Source organism: Puma concolor, chromosome B3, assembly GCF_028749965.1.
Source record: "Puma concolor isolate L17-30 chromosome B3, mPumCon1.1.hap2, whole genome shotgun sequence".
NCBI classification, from domain to species: domain Eukaryota; kingdom Metazoa; phylum Chordata; class Mammalia; order Carnivora; family Felidae; genus Puma; species Puma concolor.
The window spans coordinates 97,421,409-97,445,371 of NC_141672.1; the positions used below are offsets into that span (position 1 = coordinate 97,421,409).

The 23,963-nt window shown below is 36.7% G+C and overlaps 1 protein-coding gene across 11 annotated transcripts in view; it reads right to left on the reverse strand.

Annotated features, from left to right (window-relative positions):
- The window catches only part of ATOSA (atos homolog A), a 116,865-nt gene that overhangs the window by 55,258 nt on the left and 37,644 nt on the right, over nucleotides 1-23,963 (reverse strand). For 2 of the 11 annotated variants that reach the window (XR_015252656.1, XM_086710721.1), the window contains exon 1: nucleotides 9,727-12,839. The exons of 5 other annotated variants lie outside the window; for them this stretch is intronic. Coding sequence is in view for 4 of the 6 variants with exons in the window: in XM_086710721.1 (XP_086566847.1) it covers nucleotides 9,727-9,763 (37 nt within the window). In the remaining 2 variants the exon portion in view is untranslated. Of the gene's footprint in view, nucleotides 1-9,726; nucleotides 12,843-23,963 lie in introns of those variants that run through there. 4 more of the 11 variants (XM_086710714.1, XM_086710713.1, XR_015252655.1 and 1 more) reach the window with 3 other exon arrangements.

Below are 23,963 nucleotides of genomic sequence, written 5' to 3' on the forward strand. Positions count from 1 at the left end.
TTTTTTTCATTACATTTTCTAACATAATTTCTACTCAGATGGAGTTAAAATTTTAACTCTACCACCTAATCAAATTTCTACAGATTGGGGTGCCTACTGGCTCTCTTGGGACAGGATGTGACTCTTAATCTTGGGGTCATAAGTTGAAGCCCCACACTAGGCAGAACTTACTACTCTAAAAAGTTCTACAGATTAAAAAAAAAGGGGGGGCACAGGGTGAGGGGTCGGTGAAACAGGTAAAGGGGATTAAGAATATGCTTTACTGTGATGAGCACTGAGTAATGTATAGAGTTGCTGAATTACCATATTGTACACTTGAGACTAACATAACACTGTATGTTAATTATACTGGAAAAATACATTAAATGAATAAGTAAATAGGGTATAAAATAATGATTTCATCTTGGGGCACCTGGGTGGCTTGGCTCAGTTGGTTAGCAGGCACCACAGAACCCGCTTTGGATCCTCTGTCCCCCTCTCGCACTGCCCCTCCCCAACTCTGTCTCTCTCTCAAATAAACATTAAAAAAATAAAATAATGAGGTGATCTCTATTGCAGTTTAAACACATATTTCATCATTAGGTGTTGTCCATCTCATTTGATCCCATTATACTCTTTCATGGTTTTTTATTTATTTTATTTTTTAAAGTTGATTTGACTTTGAGAAAGAGAGGGAGGGAGGGAGACCAAGGATCCAAAGCAGAATCTGAAGCAGGCCCCATGCTGACAGCAGAGAGCCCAATGTGGAGGTCGAACTCAAGAACCCTGACATCATGACCTGAGCCGAAATCAGTCACTTAACCAACTGAGCCATCAGGTGCCCCTTTTTATTCTTTTATTTATAAGAGTTTATTGCACCTTACACTTTCCCTTCCTAAAACCTAACACAAAGAAAATTAAATTATTTGCATCTCTCTTCTAACCCATTAGGCTCCACCAGAACAAGATGGTCCTGTTGCTTGGCCTAGCTGCTTGGCATGAACAAGCACTGGAACACCTGTTGAAATAATGAGTGGTCAATGTTCCATTATGTCTTATTTTCTTCATATTTCAGCTTATTTCTGATTAAAGTGAATAAAGCTTGCTGTTACCCTCTTCAGATAATTATTTTATTCTTCTCTTGGGTTTGATATTTTAATTCCCAACAGGTTTTCTATTTTTTCATATTTAAAAAGCCAAAGTTAGAAATAAAATTCTACAAATGTATCACCTGAAACATTGCACTAAATCTAATTATAATCTCCTTAACTTTCTTCACTTCCCATAGCAGGTCTTAATTTAGTCAACAGGGGCCTAGTTCCTGCTCTTTCTCACCAAAATAGTTTTATTGTTTGAAATGCCCTTTATCAACATAATTGTTTAAGTAAACTCTACACCCAACATGGGGTTTGAACTCACAACCCTAAGATCAAGAGTTGCATATTCTACCTACTGACCCAGCCAAGCACCCCAATAGAATTCTCTTAAATGGAACAAGGAAACATTTGTTTTTAAAATAATGAAATTGGGTTAGGTAATAGCTAAACCTCTAGCCTAGAGAGAGTGAGAAAGCATTTTCTGAGTTCTAATTTCCATACTGATTATTGTAATTTTCCCTTTTAAGGGATTATAGAGAGAAATCATCATAACAATCTACTGGCTGCTTATATGGCAAGTATGGAGGAGCTTCAGCTCTAGAAAAGAAAACTAAATTTTAAGTAATTTTAAAGACTGGCTAGAAGGTAAAAGAGAAGTATCTACCTGTCAAAAACATCAGTGAAACCTCGCTCTTCTCCCCAAGGCAATGGGAGATCAAGCTGTTGTGCCGCCTTCAAGTAGAGGGCAGTCTGATGGAGATGATATAGCTAAGCCTAATTCATGGTGATATGATAAAAGGTAACACGGGTAAATTAGGGTGCTAGGGAATGGTTAAGAAACTCAATCTTGGACATCAGAGAAAGCTCCCAGAGGACTTGATATTTAAAATGTAAGAATTAAAACTAGTCAGTGTTATTGAGGAAATTTCCATTTGTCCTGCTTCCTTAAAGTCCAAGCTGCCACAGTCGTGCTTTTAAGTCACACCATCACGGATGCATGGGCACAAACTTAGAGCTACACCAATATAATTCATTTCCTTCTTACCTGCACTAACCCTATGTAATTTCATTTCTCAGTGTTCTGCATAAACCATTTAGACCTAACTCATCACTGTTTCAGGGCCCGAAAAATCCTCAAGTAGGAAATATTGTCCTCTTCATTGTCCTTTGTGCGAATATTCCTGATTATATGGCATTATCACTCCATACTCCAGAAAGAACCATAGGATGAAAAGATGAGAAAACAGTGTCACAGAAGGAAGCAAAGTACTGTCTCTTAAAACCACAAATTCTAGATTTAGCTATACACTCAGGTGACCCTGTGCTAAAAAAGCAACAATCCACTATTCCAGTGCTGTTTTGTTCTGTTCTAGCTTTACAAATCCCAGATAACTGGCACGTAACTTTCTCAAATTATACTCAAGCTTAACCTAATTTAGTCTTAACATTTTTACCTCATGGGAATATAGTTACAACATAGGCTGGTCCCCAGAAATACACTCTGTCCTTTCAACCTCCTTCCCACAGGCATGACCCCTATTTCTTCTAAGTATTCTCAACATTCATATTTTCCACTGTGTGTTTGCATGTGTGAAACCTAAAACAGCAGAAATAAAAAGTGGATAGAATAGAGAATTTTTTTTTTTTAATTAAGAGTTGAGAAACTTGAGCACATACAGTAAAATCAGTTCTGCTTGGTTCTGCTTGAATAATGAAAGAACTAGGTGACATCCATAGCAGTCTCCATCTCCAGTGCAGAATTATTTCTGGGGGAAAGTCCAAGTGGTAGCCTAAGGCCAAAGAAGGTGTCTTCTAGGTCTCCTGTAATATCAGTCTACAACTCGGAGATGGCATGTAGGTCCCGGGGATCTCAACATTGCATTCCAGGTCTGGTCATTTTGTGCAAGGTTCTCTATCAGAAGCCCAACCAAAATATAGGAGTCAGCAATAGGAATAAGGGGGACTCCCCAGGGAAAACCTATCTGCAAGAGCACTAATGTATGGAGTACATGTTGGAACATTTTACCATTTTTTTTTAGAAGCTACAAAACAGTGCTCCAGGTCACTACTTCACACTTTGCTTGTATACATATCTTATACTCCTATCCAGTCTATCTTAAAACTCACTCTTTAAAAAATTAATGGTTTGGGGCGCCTGGGTGGCGCAGTCGGTTAAGCATCCGACTTCAGCCAGGTCACGATCTCGCAGTCCGGGAGTTCGAGCCCCGCGTCAGGCTCTGGGCTGATGGCTCAGAGCCTGGAGCCTGTTTCCGATTCTGTGTCTCCCTCTCTCTCTGCCCCTCCCCTGTTCATGCTCTGTCTCTCTCTGTCCCAAAAATAAATAAACGTTGAAAAAAAAAATAAAAAAAAATAAATAAAAATTAATGGTTTTATGTTTTGTCTAAAACCAAGATATGTTCAACAAGATTTCTTAACCTAAGAGAATTTATGAACCTCTGGATATTTTCCACAAAATCAAGTGTGTATATGCATAGATGTGGTGTTTTGCTTTTTGTTTTTTTTTCCTAGCAAGGGGACTGACAATTTTAAGCAGATTCTCAAAAGGGTCAGTACCCCAAACTGAGAAATACTGACACAGAGAAATCTCTCTTTTGTTCCTTTTCTGTGTGGATTTCTTGAGAAAAGTGATTTAAAGTATGTATCCCCCCATCCACCCACCCCACAAAATATGCCAATGCAATGCAATTGGGTAAACCAGGATACTTATTTCTAAAATGGTTCTCCTATCCTCTTCATCTGTTGCAGAACAGTCTCTGGACCCAAAGCAGAAGCTAGTTGGGCAGTACTATTGAATATATTAACAGTAATAAAATGGAGTACACTTGAAAAAAGATCTTTTCTTTACATTTGCTTGTTCTCTAATTCTCAATAAGGTAAACTGTATCTTCAGCAAATTCGAGAGCTAAATAATAGAAGTATATATAGGAATCACAAAATCTTGGCACTTGATGAAAATATGAAAACCAGGATGGGAACTCAGATTATACCTCTCTCCCAAAATACTGTTAAATTATGACTGCTCAAAGCAACGAAAATAATGTGGTCAGTTGAAATCTTGTGTACTTGTTAAAATGACTAAAGAGTAGTTTCTGAACATTTCGGCTTAGATGTTTGAGTTTTTAAAATTTAGCCCTACACCACCAGCTTTTCTTTTCTGAAAGTTTTTATATTTCAATACAGTTACATTCATCATGTATGTGATGATATTTAATTTCTGGTTCCCAGGCCACTGGCTTATCCCTTGTCATTAATGTGGGTGGCAAATACAAGGTCACCCTTAGCCTAATCCTAGCTGAGGGATTCAAAACAAAAATCAGAAACAAGTTACTTCCCAGTAAACAAATCCCCAGTGGATTTAGCATTAGCTCAGCATCTGTGGACACTTATGTGTATGTACATGCACACACATGCACACACACCCCCCCCAAGATAACATCATCAGTTTTCTGCCTTCTCCTCTTTATCTTCCTCTGCTACCCATTATTTCCTTACTTTTATTGACTATTACCTTTCTTCAGAAATTTAGCCATGTACTTCTCTATGAAACCAGTACCCTTTCTTCTGCCCAAATACCAGTATTTCCATGACTTTCTATATCATGAAGTATTAGAAAATAGAGAAAACTACATGTATATCAACATATGTGAAGCTCATGGGTAAAGTCTAGAAAACTATACTTAGTATTCTCAGAACTTAAAAATGTAGAATAACTAAAAAAATTTTTTTTAATGTTTTATTTATTTTTAAGACAGAGAGAGACAGAGCATGAGCAGGGGAGGGGCAGAGAGAGAGGGAGACACAGAATTCGAAGCAGGCTCCAGGGTCTGAACTGTCAGCACAGAGCCCGACGTGGGGCTCGAACTCACAGACTATGAGATCATGACCTGAGCTGAAGTCGGATGCTTAACCGATTGAGTCACCCAGGTGCCCCAAAAATGTAGAATAATTTTAATGAGTATATTATAAAATCTCACATGTTATTGAGTATTAACTCTGTGCTACTTGGGTCAGTACTTTTCTTACACTGTTTCATTTAAACTCCACAATTACCCTAAGGACCTCCTAATACTGATGGGGAAACTACTGTTCAAAGATGTGAAACCATGCTCAATAGAACATAGGTAAATAATAACAAATCATATAGAATAGATAAGACAAGCTCTCCCAAATTTGAACAACAACAAAAAAATCTCAAAATACTAACAAAACAGAAACCAACTTAGATTTTAATGGCCAATACTTAGCAATAACTCCTGTTAAATAACAGGAATGCCTGAGTGGCTCAGTTGGTTAAGAGTTCGACTCTTGATTTCAGCTCAGGTCATAATCTCATGATTCACAAGCTTGAGCCCCACATGAGGCTCTGTGCTGACAACATGGAGCCTACTTGGGATTCTCTCTCTCCCCCTAACTCAAAATAAATAAATAAGCTTTAAAAAAATGTTAAATAACAGACATTTTTTTTTAATTTTTTTTTTCAACATTTATTTATTTTTGGGACAGAGAGAGACAGAGCATGAACGGGGGAGGGGCAGAGAGAGAGGGAGACACAGAATCGGAAACAAGCTCCAGGCTCTGAGCCATCAGCCCAGAGCCCGATGCGGGGCTCGAACTCACGGACCGCGAGATCGTGACCTGGCTGAAGTCGGGCGCTTAACCGACTGCGCCACCCAGGCGCCCCAAATAACAGACATATTTAATTGATTAGTAGAGTTTCTCTTTCATATTCAGGATGACAAGAAGCTTATAGCAAAATCTGAGGTCCAACTATGTATGAGCCTTATTTTTTTCCACTCCATCTTGACTATTTCTTTTTTTTTTTTTTTTTTTTTAAATTTTTTCAACGTTTATTTATTTTTGGGACAGACAGAGACAGAGCATGAACGGGGGAGGGGCAAAGAGAGAGGGAGACACAGAATCGGAAACAGGCTCCAGGCTCTGAGCCATCAGCCCAGAGCCCGACGCGGGGCTCAAACTCACGGACCGTGAGATCGTGACCTGGCTGAAGTCGGACGCTTAACCGACTGCGCCACCCAGGCGCCCCTTGACTATTTCTTATAATTTATAATTTTAATGTCCCTGTGTTTATCATAAACTTTATAATTCAAGTCCTTTGATGTTCAGAAGTTTCTGAATGAGTAAAATTGAGAAGACAAGCAAACAAAGAACAAGAAAATATTTCCAGTTTATCAATACTAATCATGTTACCACTTTTGTTTTTAAAGGGGTGTACTGACAACCCTTTTTTTTTTTTTTTAAATGTTTGCTTAGTTTTCAGAGAACGCAGAGGGGTGAGGGGCAGAGAGAAGGGGACAGAGGATCCGAAGTGGGCTCTGCACTAACAGCAGAGAGCCTGATGTGGGGCTCGAACTCACAAACCATGAGTTCATGACCTGAGCTGAGATTGAACTCTCAATCGGCTGACTCACCCAGGTGCCCCTCACGCTACCACTTTTAATTCAGTCTCAGCACAAAGCATTATACAATCAGATTCAAGCAATAGTGCAAACAACTATATTTTTAAAACTTGGGTCTTTGATTTCAGATACAGTAACATCTGAAGGTTAAAAAAATATGTATTTGCAGGGGCACCTGGGTGGCTCAGTCAATTTAGCCTGACTCTTGATATTGGCTCAGGTCATGATCTCACAGTTCGGGAGATTGAGCTCGTGTCCGGCTCTGCACTGTCAGTGCTTGAGATTCTCCCTTTCCCTCTCTCTCTACCCCTTCCCTGCTTGTGCTCCCTCTCTCTCTGCCTCAAAAATAAACATTCAAAAAAAATATATTTATTTTTACTATACTTTTGGAAAAACAATATAGTATATACAACAGCACTGTTGCCATATGAAAATGCCTGACAAAAGTTGTCAAGACTATTCCCTTGACAAATCTCTCTGGAATTCAGAACATAAACAAGTAATGGTATTTTTGCAAGGAAGAGGCAAAACAAAAACATTGTGTCATACAGCACTTAAGCACACATATAGGAATCAAATATTTGGGTAATATTTGAAGTAGGAATTATTAATAAAATATTTTTCACAGGACACCTGGAGAAAAAAGAAAAACTCATAGTGTTACCCTTTTCTGAGGTTTTAAATTACAGAATTTTCTGAAGAACTGTACATGAGACACTGTTTACATATTATTGCCTGATGATTTCAAAATAAACAAATTTATTTAAAATAAAATCAGTTATATCATTGTATCTGATAAATATTAGTACTTTTATTTCCTATTCTTTATCAAGTGGCCAAAACAAAAAAAGAAATCACTATTTATAAGAACTGAACTATTTTTTTTATTTTACAAGTACACAAGAGTATGGTCAATTTAAAGATTTGACATAGAATAAGGCAACAAAAATACTACTGTCAAATAATAGATAAATTCAAAGAGTTGAAATTTCCTGCAATGTTACTATATTTGACCAGGGTATAAACATCAGTTACTACCCTGAGGTTTTGATACTAGACAGAAACTTTCAGATGTTCCAGTATTAAAAACATCTTTAGGTGCTGAGCCCAGGAATAAAATTTGAGATTCTGCCAAGACTATTCCTCCTGCAACACAATGGCAAAGCTTTTGTGTGACACAGCAGTAGACCCAACTTTCTTGCCAATACCACTTTCCTTTATTTTTTACAGCACATGAACGAAACTAGCCTGCTCTTAGGAAGTCTATTAATTCCCAAGAAATAAACCAAGAGGAAAAGGTAGCAGATCAAGGAAAACTTTGGTTTTTGTGGTTCTATAATTAAAAAACAAAATTAGTAACTGATGAGAATGACAGCTCTAGAAAACAGAAACAAGGAGAATGGCTTCCATGTGGTTAGAGTTACATTCAATGAACCTGGGTTCTCATTATCCTCTGCCTCCCAACCTCTGGCTCCCTCACAGCTCTTTTTCTGTACATGGGTGCTTTATATTGTGGGGCCACCAATTTTGAAGAATATAGTAGCTTTCTTTATTTTGTTACAATTTTTTAAAAGTTATTTATTTAAGAAATCTCTATACTCAACATGGGGCTTGAACGCACGACCCTGAGACTGAGTCACATACTCTTCCAACTAAGCCAGCCAGCTGCCCCCGTTTTGCTATAATTTTTATGGTAACTCCTATCAAGTTTTAGTTTTGGGTTCTACCTAACAAAATGAAAAAACTAAGAAATACCAGAGTTTTGTTTTGTTTTGTTTCAAGTTCAGCAACATGCAGGTTTGTGTGAAACACTTTAATGTTTAAGGATAATTTGTTTTATACATTTGCATCTATTATTTGAAGCCGTTAACACAAATATATGTATAATTAAAAATGATCAGTGATGGCCACCAAAGCATGAGCTATATTTGCATTCTTTTCAAAGAAATGTCTCTTCTCACTTATCAAATTATGCTAACACTGACTGCTAAATCTACCTAATGACAGGTACCTCCTGAAGACTAACAACAAAATCAATCCCTATGGAGATGAGAAATAAAGCTTTAATATCAACTTTAAACTTATATTATACCCATTTTATTCATCAGACATAAATCACTGAGTGAATTAAAGAGGAGCCGGTTACACAACCAGGTGAAAATGAATAACTAAAAGAAAACTCTTCGTAAATGGGCAATATGCTAATTAGTCTCCTGCTTTAATTTAAAAGAATCATTAGTTAAATCAACTGTGTAAACTCTATATGAGAAAATGTAAAAGAAAAAAACCAAAAAACTTTTATCTAAGATAAAACTTTCGTGTAATCAATTAATTGGAGAAACCGGTTTTTCCAGATCCCATAAAACCAAACTGCAACTCATAGTCTGTTCAATTATTAAAATATTGAATTAAGTGAGGCTTAATTTAATAAGGTTTTACTATATTTGCACCATTAACTAAGACAGATATAGAAATATTACATTTAAGAGGCTTACTCTAATTTTAAAATACTATCTTAACCATTTGTGTTATGTTGTCTTCAACATCCTTTATTTTTCCCACTTTCCATTTGGACATTAAATAGAACACAACACTGACTTTGCAGTTGGTTAATACAACTATCCTTTATCTGAACTGCTCAGAAGTAGTCAATGGATCAAATAATTACAAGAGTGCACAATTTGAGGTAGCATCTTCAGAAATCCTTTATAAAAAGATAGCACGTCAATTTCCTAAACTATGCCAAAATTATCACTAAGCTAAATTCTGACTATCTCTGTCAAATTCAGAAACAATGAATTCAGTTAAAAATATGTAACTTACTTTAAATACTTTCTCCCTAGCAGCTTTTATTTTTCAAAAACACTTCCTGCTCCCAAATAAAGTTAATGCTTCTGGCTAACTTCCCATTCTCTTACCCTATATTCTCATTTTTATCACATTTTTCCCCCTGTTAAAGTGAGCACATTGTATTTTGGTTTCTTTTCTTCCTACTCATTGTTCAGACCAGCATTTTAATAATCTTTTAAGCAATGCTGTTCAAAGAAAATATGAAGCTAAAGGAAATTCTCTAAGTTCAATGTTTTTCAAAGAGAGATTTTTCTAGACCTATTTATTAAAAAATCTTTGCAAAGCAAACACCACAACTGGTAAACAGCTACACAAAATTCAAAGTTTAAAAATAAAGCCGTTAAAAACACTTCATTACACACCTTCTCTGTGAAGCCCTTTGTTTCCACTGAAAACCATACTGGAATCCTTGTATAAAAGAAGTTGCCTTCTGGCTGTCAATAGCTACACAGTCAGTAACTGAGGGATCCAGATGTCTGCAGTGGTTAAAACAAATGTTCAGCAGTGGGTGCTGATTCCGCTTCCCTCTGTGTAAGGTTTTCCACAAAGGCAGCAGAGTAAGAGTGCACATAGCAACAGCACTCACAGCTGATTGGATGGAGGGTGTGCTCAGCCGCCCCTGCCTGCTAGGTCCACTACAGCTTCCTGTCTACTTGGCAGCACTATCATGTTGTCTTTGCTCTTCTTACCAACTCAGCTGTGTTTAGGCAACTTGAAAGGAAAGAGGAGTAGAACAATAATGACAAAAGTATTCTAGCATGCGCCCCTAAAATGGGTGTCTCTGGGTGTTTTTAAAAGAGAGAAATTCATAAGGCAAACATTTATTTCAGTATTTCACATAAAACAGGACAAAGAAGGCTGGTAGAGGCAATCAATTTATTATTTCACATTTCAAGTAAATCAGGTTCTACACCAAGAGAAACCCTCTGAAAACAAAGAAATATAAAAACTCTTAACAATTAGAATAAAACATCAGCCTCCATTTACCAGAACAAAGAATTCCTTTACAACAAGCTTCACAAAGTCCTAGAAAAGCACAACCTGTTAGTTAAAATGGGATAGGGCATAAAGTAGCCCCCTCAAAAGTATGCCTTTTGAGAAGATAAAAAAAATTGAAGGTTAAGAAATTAGAAAAAGATCTGAAAAGGAAAAATAGTTTCTAAGCAAACTCTCAACAATAAAGATTTAACTAAGTATTTGCATTAAAACGTCTCTTTTTACAAAAAGCAACAAGGACATTTAGCCTGAATTCATTTATTTTTATCATAAAATTATCTGGAGACATTGAGGGCATAGGAGATTTTCTTCAGGTTTCAAGTACCGGGCTTCAATGTTATCAGTCTATATCATCTCCTCAAGCTTTAAGAACAACAACTCCCCCCCCCCCCCCAACTTACAAAGATGTTGTGGGAGAGTTAGTGCCCATGGTAAGAGATAAACAGATAGGAAGGATCGAAAAATTCCCGTTTAAGAAATATTTCCTGTGAACATTACATAAACTAGGATAGTGTTTTTTAAACCTTAAAAGCAATTAAACTCTTTTTATTTACATTATTCCAATAAAATTATTGTTAATGGTGGCTTAAGGATTTCTATCAAGAGAGGTTTGTGGGAGAAAGCAGAAGCTACAGGAGCAGCACACTGTTTATTACTCAGATCTTTGTTTATCTGGAGTGTCTTGGGGGTAGGGAGCAGAAGCTGATGGAAATGCTGGCTCTATTAAGGCACCCCATGAGCAACATGAGGCTATTTTTAAATGAGAGGCCACAGACAACGCTGCAGTTTCAAATCAGCCCCAGAGTCCACAAGATTCCACCCCTGCAAAAGCTTCTAGGACTTTTACAGTATACGAGTAAGAGTACGAAGTACACAACCTGTGAGGGTTAAATGTCATTATTACCTCAGTGTAAAGAAAAAACCTGATCATTGGCTCCGCAATTAGCCAGAGGGAGAACTGCTAAGCCCTCTGAGAAAATAACAAGAAGAAAGATGTGTTTGGGAGCACAAGAAGCCTGTGAGGTAAGTGACTCAGACAAAGAATGGCATAGAAGAGAGCAAGGAGTTTGGAGACAGACCAACCAATGTGGGTTCAAAACATGAAACTGTCATTTATAAACAGTAACAGGCTTTACTAAGCCACTCTGAGCTTCTGTTTTCTTACTTATAAAATGGAGCTGGGGTACCTGCGTGGCTCCGTCAGTTAAGCATCCAGCTTCAGCACAGGTCATGATCTCAAGGTTTGTAGGTTCAAGCCCCACATCGGGCTCTGTGCTGACAACTCAGAGCCTGGAGCCTGCTTCATATTCTGTTTCCCTCTCTTTCTCTGCCCCTCCCAGACTAGGTAGGGCTCTCTGTCTTTCAAAAATAATTTAAAAAAATTTTTTTTTCATGGAGTCAACTTACAGGGATATTGTGAAGGCTAAAAAACGCTGTCAGCCAGACTGGACTTTTGGTTACTAAGGACCCTCTAAGCTTCTTCAAAACTTGGGAGTTTCTGCAAATACTATTCCTCTCTGCTAGGAGTGGTCTTCCACAAACCCTTCAATAAGCAAGTCTCAGTTTAAATCTCTCTTCCACAGGGCAGCTTTCCCTGATCGAAGACTAGTCTTAGGCTCCCTGTACCTCCTTCTTAGTACTTAGTTCATAGAATGTTAAATAATTATTTGCAAAATGACTTCTCCTCCACCACCTATAAGTGCTTTAAAGAGAAGTACTATGTTTGTCTACATTATTGGTTATCTAGCACCATGCCTGATTCCTATCCCATATGATACTTGGTTTGATCTGATTGCACAACCATGAGAGGTAAATAGAACAAGTATCATTATCTGCATTGTTCAAATAAAATCAGCTCTAAAAGTTTATTTACCCAAGTCAAAGTCATAAATCTAGAAGTCAAAGGAAATTTTTTAAATTTTTGGTAGAATAACTTGGGGGTGCCTGGGTGGCTCAATCAGTTAAGCGTCTGATTTCGACTCAGTTCATGATCTCGTGGTCCGTGAGTTCAAGCCCCGCGTCGGGCTCTGTGCTGACAGCTCAGAGCCTGGAGCCTGTTTCAGATTCTGTGTCTCCCTCTCTCTCTGACCGTCCCCCATTCATGCTGTATCTCTGTCTCAAAAATAAATAAACGTTAAAAAAAAAAAATTGGGAGGGCACCTGGGTGGCTCAGTCGGTTGAGCATCTGACTTTAGCTCAGGTCATGATCTCATAGCTCGTGAGTTCGAGCCCCGTGTTGGGCTCTGTGCTGACAGTTCAGAGCCTGGAGCTTGCTTCAGATTCTGTGTCTCCCTCTCTCTGCCCCTAACCCAGTTACATTCTATCTCTGTCTCTCTCAAAAATAAATAAACAGTAAAAGAGTTAAAAAAAAATTTTTTTTGGTAGAATAATTTTGTAATTCAAAATGTACCTCTATCACTCTCAAAAAAGGAAAAATAATATACAATCCCTAAATTATTTTGGAATATTTCCTTTCAGTTATAATCCTCAAACTTTTAAATTAAAGGCTAATGGAATTCTCTATAATCTAAAACTATTAACATACAAAGAAAACTTATAAAAATATTAAATTTAGTCAGAAACACGTAATTATAAATGAATTAAAATGTACATGACACATGCCACCTTAAAAAGTAAAATCTAACAAAGATTTAGTGAAATGTTTCTTCTATGGTGCCAGTTTTCCAATAAATTTCAAAGTGGCACTTTATGTAACTGAAGAATGCTTGCTTTTCCCTACTTGTGTTTATCTTAGTACACAAAGCTATAAATGGGTATGCTATAAAAGAATGGCAGGTTATCTACTTTGTAGGTCTCAACAGTCTACAAATTAAGAATCTAATAATATAAAATTCTATATGGAGTGCTAGTTCCAGGTTCTCAATTTACAACACCCAACCATGAAAAGCCCCCTTTTCCCCCTGCAACTCATGTAGCATTGTCATAATTGTGCTCTACAAATGGACAGTTCAAAAAATATAAATTGCTTATATTATCCTAATGTAAGGAAATACATTAAAAAGGAGATCTTCCATTAATTCTTTTAACTACATATTCTAAAAATAAAGTAGAAAAATTTCAAACATCAACTGTTTCAGATCATCTATGCCCTCCATTAGCAGAAATAATTGGGAACTATTTCCTTTTAAGAAACTTCAGAGATAATCATGCCAGCTTAGATACTTTCTAAGCAAAAAAGATATATTGCTAGTAGAAAAAAAAAAAACTTATTAAAGGTAATGATTCAATAGCTTCTATATGTGTAAGCCCATGGGTCAGGCATGGTGTTAGTCTCTTTACATACCTGTCTCCTTTGACCCTGTGGCAGGTGTTATCCCCAAAGATGAGAAAACTGGCTTGTTACCTGCCCAAGTAACTAGAATTAAGTGGGTAAAGCCAGGATTCAAGTTTAGGTCTTCCTGAATCTAACATGCATGCTCTTAACCACTGCTATCCTTCCCTTAACAATTTGTTTCTTATGGGGCACCTGGGTGGTTCAGTCAGTTGAGTGTCCAACCTTAGCTCGGGTCATGATCTCATGGTTCGTGAGTTGGAGCCCCACACTGGGCTCACTGCTGTCACTGTACAGCTTGTTTCAGACCTGCTGTTCCCCCCTGACACCCCTCCTTCACTCACTTGCTTTTTCTCAAAAATAAAACATTAAAAAAAACCCAATTCCTTTCTTATATATGTTTCCATTCTTACATATATATATTTCCATAAGGCAAATATGGCATCATACAAGAATAAAGTTCAATTACAGAAATCTCAAGTTAACATTTTCCATTTATTACTCATTCAATGAGCACTATTACAGTCCCATTACCCCTCAAATCTGTCATCGATAGACTACTTATACTACAGGACAACAGGATTTGACTGCTAAACAGGGAGCCAGGCTATAGCTATTGTGTGATCACTACATGAAGACACAATAAAATGTTCAGTCTATAAAACTTCACTACTTCATGATCATAGATCACATATGTAATCCAGAGAAAGAAAATGAAATAGAAAAGAACACTGACCAGGAACCAAAGATCCAGGTTGTAGTTTAAACTCTACCTCTAATCAGCTTTGTGATCTTAAGTACTTCTCTGAAATTGCTCATTTCTAAGTCAGGAATCCTTTTTTCTTTACTGGTTTAAAAAAAAATTTTTTTTTACATTTATTTATTTTTGAGAGAGACAGAGACAGAGCACAAGCAGGAGAGGGGCAGAGAGAGGAGACACAGAATCTGAAGCAGGCTCCAGGCTAACAGCAGAGAGCCTGACACGGGGCTCGAATTCACCAAGTATGAGATCATAACGTGAGCTGAAGTCGGATGCTCAACCCACTGAGCCACCAGGCGCCCCTTTTCTTTTCTGTTTTGCCTGCAGTGTTGGTTTGTTGTTAGGATCAAATAGGATAGGATAAAATTACTTTGAAAACAACGACATTCTACACAATTAGAATATCATCTTCCCTGGAGATCTTCTAGGGGATAGTAGCATAAACTAAACATGTTTGCACAAAAATCAACCTCCTTACTGGAATAATCCTTTAAAGCAGCAAGACAAAATAGAAAAGAGCCAGAGAGCCTAGGAGCTCAAGATCCTTCTCCTTAACAAGCCGTGCTATCACATTATTTAATTTAACCTGAGTCTATTTCCTCATCTGTAAAGTGGGAATAATAATTTCATTGAGAATTATAAATCACCTACCACATTACTTGGCTCTCAAGCAATTTAAGTTTCCTCTTTTCCTTTGCAAACATCAGGTCTACAGGATGTTAGTAAAAGGTAAGTGTACACACACACACACACACACACACACACAAACACAAATAAAGGACAATATGTTACTAGTAAACCACATTAATAACAATAAGGATAAAATTTAAATCTTGACTACTAAAGCAAGATTTATGACACTGATATTTTTAAACTCCTTAAAAAATGTCATTTAACAAAAGTTAAACATTTAACAGCACATTTCACAGTTCAATAATTTGCAATGAAGGCTAAGCAATAGCTAAAATTTAACATTGTTAACAATTTTGGAAATTAAGAAATTTATGGGCTTTCTCATTACATCAGTTTTTATCAAAAAACAAAATATTTTACCGTTAGGTCAGTACTGGGATAAATTAAGCCATAATAAGTTATATTAATTTCCACTCACATAGAGATTTCTAGCCATCATTATTGCCAAAATGATTACCCAGTGATTTGTATTCATTATGAAATGGTACAAATAACCTAAGTGGCCAAACAGCAATCCAAAAATACTGTGTTTTTAAGAGCTAAAACGTTTCTTAAAATTAAAATATTAATAAGTACCTAGAGACTTAGTGGCATTTCTCCTCAAAAGATTTAAGGTTATGATGACCTAGATTAGCTCTAGAAGCAGAGCCTTGTTTACAAAATCTCAGATCTTGGAGAGAAGAAAATGTTCTAGCCTGTTTTTTGGCATCATTCATACTACATTGTTTAAAATGAGCTAGAACAGGGGTTATTTATAATCTAAGATACTGGACAAACACTTTGTCTAATAATATCTTGTACACACACTAATTAGATTTAGCAAGTATCAAGATCAGGTATAAGAATGCATTTTAACATCCTAAGGTACTCTTTATAAATTAAAACCATCATCATTGCATAAAACGTGCCAAGATGTTCATAGGTTCCCATTTACCTATACCCATACTTCTTAAAGACAAGTTCTAGGATGTTATCCCCTGATATTATATTATAAAGAATGGTATGCTTGATTCAGTCTTAAAATCTAGAGCCATCATTAATTTTTTATTCTGCCAAAAATGATGTTTACTAAAAGTATCTCCATGGAAAATAATGAAACTTACACTTATTTGTCCCTTTGGCAATCTAACTTTGTGAACTAAGAGTATTTTGTGGGGCACCTGGGTGGCTCAGTCAGTTAAGCATCCGACTTCGGCTCAGGTCATGATCTCACAGTTCGTGAGTTCAAGCCCTGCACTGGGCTCTGTGCTGACAGCTTGGATCTTGGAGTCTGCTTCAGATTCTGTGTCTCCCTCTCTCTGCCCCCTCCCCCCGCTCATACTCTTTCAAAAATGAATAAAACATTTTTGAAAAAATATTTTGTAGATAAAGAAACTGAACCATAAAGATTAAGGCAGCTGGTGGGTTACCCACCTAGTTGAATCACCTAACCCAGGTTTAATTCCAAGCCCTTTGCTTTTCTTTTTCCACAACTACCTATCAGTGGTACATATCTTTACCTCTACTAATTAAGCCAATAGTCATACAAATGACAGATTCGGCATTTCAAATTTTGGAGAATATTAGCAAAAATCTGGCAAAATTCAACAGCTATAGAATTAAGTAGACCTCATGTAGCTTTAACAAAGACTCAACTGTTAAGTCCCTGAAGCTCTAGTACTCTGCTGGCATTTTTAAAAGTTTGCTAACTTCAGACTATTTTGTATAGTTTTGTTTCCAAATAATAGGACTAAACTCTCTGGCTACCTATAACACCTCAAATTCTAACGTATCTAAAATTGAACTAATTTCTCTCTAAATAGGATATACCATTATTGTTACTCCCAATTCCCTAAGCTTGCAAACTTTGGAGACAATCAAAATAGCCATTAATTATATGCTTATTAAATACCTGGCACAGGGGTACCTGGGTGGCTCAGTTGCTTAAGCATCCCACTTCAGTTCACGTCATGATGTCACAGTTTGGTTACTGGGTTCAAGCCCTGCATCCAGTTCTGTGCTGACAGCTCAGAGCTTGGAGCCTGCTTCAGATTCTGGGTCTCCCTCTCTCTGCTCCTCCCCTCCTCATTCTCTCTCTCTCTCTCAAAAATAAATAAACATTAAAAATAAATAAATAAAAATTAAAAAATTAAATAAATACCTGACACAACCACTCTCTTAGATTATATCATTATAACAAACCTATGAAATTAATACTTTTATTACCTCAATTTTAACTAATGAGTAAATTGAAACTCAGAGAAGTTAGGTAATTTTATCAAGGTTACACAGAGCAGTTGACAAAAACCAGAACCTGAACGCGGGTCTTTCTAATTCTCCTAAATGCGAAAACAATCTGTAGGATGAAATGTGCTATCAAATTAATTTAAGGGGTCGGAACTATCATTTGTTTTTAAATAGGAAAAAGAAAACATCAGCCACCACTTAGTTTTGCTAAGTAATGACTTTGGTTTGGGGGAGGGAGTGTTGGGATTGAGAAGCAATGTCAATTGTCTTTGTAACTGGGCTGACAAAAATTTTAAAGCCACTGCTCCATGTTATAATGTCTCTCAACCACCGTCATCCCCTGCCATGTCCCCTAATAGATATTTGGTTCAACCGTATCATATTCAACCAACATGGACTTTGGAAGCACATATCAAAGGCTGATATTAAAATTTATTTTACTAAATAAAGTTTAAAAAAGAAGTAGGGGTGCCTGGGTTGCTCAGTTGGTTAAGCATCCGACTCTTAATCTAGGCTCAGGTCATGATCTCATGGTTCGTGGGACTGAGCCCTGTGTGGGGCTCTATGTTTACAGTGCAGAGCCTGCTTATGATTCTCTCTCTGCCACTCCTGAATGTGTGCGCAAGCTCTCAAGATAAATCAACTTAAAAAAAAAAAAAAAAAAAAGGCAGATACCAGGGATTCACGACCAAAATTCACATACCTCACATGCTGCCACAATTCAGTTCTTTACTAGGGGTGACAGTATACAAGTAGAGACACAAATGTTTAGACATCTTTAAAGATGAAGAAAGTACAAATTCTGTAACTTATTGCATATACCTGTTTGTGGATAGTTTTCTTTTTCCTCATTTAAATGCTACAGTCAATCTGTCAAAGCTGTTCATTTTCAACATTATTGTAGTCTATACAATTATGTCACCCAGAAAGCCAGTGGGAAGTACTTATACTTATCATGGACTACCTCAATTGTTTTTAAACTTTTAGACAGGAAGGTTTTAGCTGCATTGCCTAGAGGGCAAAATCATGAAAGCCTCATGAACTGAGCACCTCAAGTGAAACTTGCATTTACTGAGAAGTAAATTTCCATTGCTCATTCTCCAAAATAAACACACACACGCACACACACACACCCTATATTCAAACCAAAAATATTTGAGATCACTACAAATAGAAGAGGGTAGTGAAATGTAGGAATTCTACAGATCTGATCTGTGTAGACCATGTAATATGCTCTTCCTCTGGGCCACTCCCCCTACTCCACACCTGAGCCTCTTTCAACCCAGCACAGGGTAAACCTCTAATCCTGATTGGTCTGTTTACTCAGGAAAAAAAAAAAAAAAGATCGCCAATTCCAGAGGCCAGAGGCCATGTTAGTTCTTGTTCATCAGTGCATTTCCAGCACAGTGCTCAATGAATATTTGTCTGAGAGAAGAGAGGGAAAGGGATACAAATGTCTAAAGTTTTACCATATTTGAAAATAAATTCTAAAAATGATAAATCATTTACCAATGTTTTATGTAATCATTAATATTTATCGCAGAAGAATATTCATAAGAATATTCTTCATTCATAAGAATATTCATCATTCATAAGAATTCAGATGACTTTGAATAAAAAGAACATTTTGTCAAAATATGTGCATTTTGGTAAAAACATCTTAGAAATCAAACATCTCTGAAACAAAGTCCAAGTGTTTTGTACTACTAAATCCAAGTAAGCATTCCATGTTGTCAATCCCTTGATTTATACAAGAGTCCACGTAAATTATAAAATATTATATGCACTCTCTTACAGAGCATAGCTGGGGCAAATTATCTACCTCAAGCTATATTTAAGCTATTTAATACAGAATGAAATAGGAGTTATAGAGTGCTCTAGCAGGACAGAAAAATGGCTAACAATTAAGGTGACCATAAAATTCTTTGTCCAAACAAGGATACATTTAGAGTGAAAGAAGACAATGAAATAGGATTGGGCACAGAGGTAACAGGCATAAACCAGGACTATCCCAGGTAGTATTTCCATCCCATCCCCTAAGAAAATCTGAACCTCATAGCACAGTTAAACAGACATAAAATGGTTAACTCAAATTATACTGAATTTTTTTATTCCATGAAACTCACTGATCAGCCAAAACATAACATTTATATTTTATACTTGAAATACTTGACAATTGTCTATCAATTTTGCAGATGCTCTTTTAAAAAAAAGGTACCATGTGCAACTCATTGCATCCTAGCTTACTTTTGTCTGAAAGGAGAAAGATAAAGTCCTCACCCATAAGGCACTGATAGTGATTATGTATGCAATAGGCACTTAAAATGTTTTCTCCAGTGTCTAATAAATGCTAACTCCATACCAACCACTGTCACAAGTGTGAGTGAAGAAGGCAGATGTGTCCCAGTCCTTGGAGAACAAATATTCTAATGAAGAAGACAATCTAAAGTGAGCAAATGAAGGAAATACAAATTATGGTATGTGGTCTGTTCTTACTTCAGTTCCTAAAGCACACCAGGCTCTTTATAAATTCAAGACCATTGCACATACTAGTTGCTTGGCCTGGAATGTTCTTTCCCTCAGTCCTCACATAGTTGACTCCTTCACATCCTCACCCTACTTTCTAAGAGAGGCCTTACCTAATCATCCTAACCAAAAGGGCTTCTCCCTGCCCTGGGTTAAGCCAGCCTCAGCCTTTGTAAGTTTCCTTTAGAATATGTACAATAGGTAACATCTTTTTTCTTCAGAATCAAATACTATTCTAAGCATTTTACATGGACTACCTCATTTAAACATTATGATAGCCTTTTAAGTACTCTAGTCCTGTTTTTCATATGACAAAATTAAAGACAGATTTTTCTAATTCTTGATTTTTATTTATTTTTCAAGTTTTATTTTGAAAATGCAGAGCGCGAGCAGTGGAAGGGCACAGAGAGGGAGACAAAGAATCCCAAGCAGTCTCCACAGAGCCTTACACTGGGCTTGAACTTGAACTGAGCTCATGAACCCTGTGATCATGACCTGAGCCAAAAATCAAGAATCACTTAGACAACTGAGCCACCCACGCACCCTGAATTCTTGATTTTTAAATTTTAGATATTTTCTCTAATTTCTAATTTCATTGCATTTTTTCTTTTTAGCTTACTGTCTTAAGGATGAAATATGCCTTTTACTTCCAGTCTATTATCATTTAGCTTTCTTCTGAAGGAAGGTATATTTTCTTTGGAGAACAATGTTATAATATAATCACCATTCTTTCTTTCAAGTTCCCTGATGAAGGCTGATTGATCATTAATTATGTCATTTCTGGTGTAGAACCTAGAGGCAATTGTGCTTTGCTAGACGCAGAAATACAGAAACACTGGACTGGCGAGTGGAAATAGTTGGACAGGTTACTTCTTTTTCTCTGGGTCTTAGGTTTTCCTAACTATAAAAATGAAAGACTCATACTTTCTAAAGACCTCCCCAACTCTGATTTCCAGGAATAGCATGAGTTTCAAAGTAATTTCAGAATAACAAAAGGATTTTAATGTCCCGAGCTCTTTTTGATGGAATTTAATCTGTACCACAATGTAACCTGAGGATTTTTTTTTTTTCATTGTTAGCTATTTTGAGCCCTCTGGCAGATATCTGAACTCTGCAACATAAGCAAAATAAGAAAAAACACAGGTCAGGGTTATTATATGTTAGACTACAGAAATATGCCTCTGGACCAGCATTTAATTGACACAATAATTACTAAGACTTGAATACGCTTCCTCAAAGGAGTAGATATTTTCCTTATTCAAACTTCTGAATGAGAATACCAACTTAAGAACATAAATCCCAGACAATTTTTAAGAAGTTATAAATGAAGAGATTTAAGATTTCCTGCTTTGTGTTCTTTCTACCACAATACACTGAACAAACCTCTTCTATGGCCAAAAAAATTTCTTTTCTTGAAGGCTTGGTGTGAAAGTATTTATTTGGTTGGGTAGCAGGGAGGATATATGTCCATTTCCTCCTTAACATAGGTAGGAAAGCTTATCAGTATTGTTGGAATCTCCTTGCACTCATAGTTCACAAGTGGTTGGAAGGTACAAGGGCCTATAATCCCAGAGTTTATGAAGTTTCTGCCAGCAACTGTCTGAGAGAAAAAAACCCTCCAATTTTATCCTATTTGTTATAACACACAGGTACTTTAAAATAGTGTAGTTTACTACTTTAACAAGAGTATCATAAAACAATAGCTATGGCCTTGTCAGAATTGTGTACCATGTTAATATTCCCAGGAATTTTCATAAAAGAGAACACTAATCCTTCATATATTAAAGAGTGGTGGCAAAGGGAAAATAGATGGAGAAGAAAAAAGATTAGCCAACAGAGATGAATGTCAGGTAATTTTTATAATACCAAATCATAATGTTGGGGCTAAAAACTGATTTTAAAACTGCCAGATATTCAATAATAATTTTTTGTTAGTTTATAATGAAATTAAATAGAAATACACTGACAAATTATTCTTCCATAAAGCTCTCTTTAATCAGACCAAACTACTTAATAGTGCCTATCAGGTGAATGAAGCTCAAATCCCTTAGCTTGACATTTCAAATGTCCCTAATTTTCCTCATTTCTAAGAAATCCCTACAACTCACGTTAGTCTACCTTCTGTCCCTTGAACATTTTAATTGCTCAGATTGTCCTCTCTTCCAGGCCCCCCCCTCTCAATCTTTGTAAACTTCCACCTATCCCGAAGATACCTGATCTTTTAAGGCTCAATACAGCTGTTGACTCTAAGACAGGCTGTGCCGTGAAATTAATCTCCACAGGTGAAATGATTTCTTACCAACTCTGATGATAGACATTTTTACCATTTATTCAGTTATCAGATATCATATGTTTGCATAGTTATTTCATTTGATCTGCCAATAACCTTGAGAAGTGGGGATAAATATTCCCATTTAGAAACAAAAACTGATACTAGAGAGTTAATTCTTAGGGTTACAAAACTAACAAATCACAGGGAAAAAATGCATAAAATTTTCCAGTAGTAAGTTTTATGGTACATCACAAAGATACTAAAATTCATGCAAACATTCATTTAATAGTAAATATTTATTGAGCAGCTACAAAATGTCAGGCACAAGTCCACGCATAGGGAAATACAGTCGTGAACAAACGTCACTAAGTCCCTGCCCTCATGAAGCTTATATTCCTATTGGGGAGAAAAACAAATAAGTAAATAAATACAGAACATCAAGTCAAGCAGTGATAATCACTACAAAGAAGAGTAGTGCAGTGTAAAGAGAAAATTAAAAAGCTGTACTTTTCTTGATAGGATGGTCAGGAAGGCTTCTTTGAGGAGGTGACAACTGAGCACAAAGTCAAATGCAGTAAAGGCCAGCATCATGAGACTTGTATTCCAAAAAGGGATAGCAAATGCAAAGGCCCCACAGTGTCAACATGCTTATGGTGACTAAAGAACAGCAAGACCAATGTGCCTAGACTGCAAGGATCTTCCAAGTATACTAAAAAAATGAGGTCAGAGAGGTAGCCTGAGACTTTAGGATTAAAATGTAATTCTTCCCCAATTCAAATATAATTCATTTCAATCAAAAAAAATCTTGGAATTTCATCAATACTCATTATTCTCTTAAATCTATTTGGTCCAAGTAATCTCTTTTTTTAAGCTAAATAAAATGAGGAAAAATCTGCTAAAATCTTAATTAACTATCCTATATACACGACCTAATTTCTCCCCCCCACCACCCCAACACCAATACTTTCATCCACTTATACCTTTACCTATTCTTATGGTATAATCTAAAACCTTTCTAAATGTTGTTCAACATCAGGGTCTAACTCTCTTTCTGTAACAGGAAGCAATTTACTTCCTTAAAAAGGTAACATGATTAAAGACAATATTGGGACAATGAGAAATGTGAATATACAATGTATATTAGATATTAGCATCGTGCCAGTGTTAGATCTCTTGAGTATGATAAATGCACTGCAGGTATGAAGGAGAATATTCTTACTTTTAGGAGATACATGCAGTGGTATGATGGTAAATGTCTACCAACTGGCTCTCCAGAGGAAACAGCACCTGGTTTGTAGCACTGCCAATTTCCACGTTGTAAAAACTGGCCACTATTGTAGATAGCAAGCAGCTAACTTAATACAGAGTTGGGAAGAAATGTACAGTCAGCTTTCACATGCTAATACCAGTCAGTTCTAGGTTGAATAACTCAGGGTTGATGTGTCAGGTCTACAACTTACTCTCAAATTCTAAAAACAAAAAGTAAAAATGAAAACTCCCTTGGGGTGCCTGGGTGGCTCAGTCGGTTAAGTAATTGACTTCGGCTGAGGTCATGATCTCACAGTTCATGGGTTCAAGCCCCACGTCAGGCTCTGTGCTGACAGCTCAGAGCCTGGAGCCTGCTTCAGATTCTGTGTCTCCCTCTCTTTCTGCCCCTCCCCTGCTTGTTCTCTGTCTCTGTCTCTCAAGAATAAATAAAAGTTAAAAAAAATTTTTTTTTAAATGAAAACTCCCTTGTGTCTATCTAATCTACCACCCACCTATTGAGAGAGATAAAAGTGGTAAAATGTTGACAATTAACCTATGAAAAGGCATTTGATTATTAACTATATGA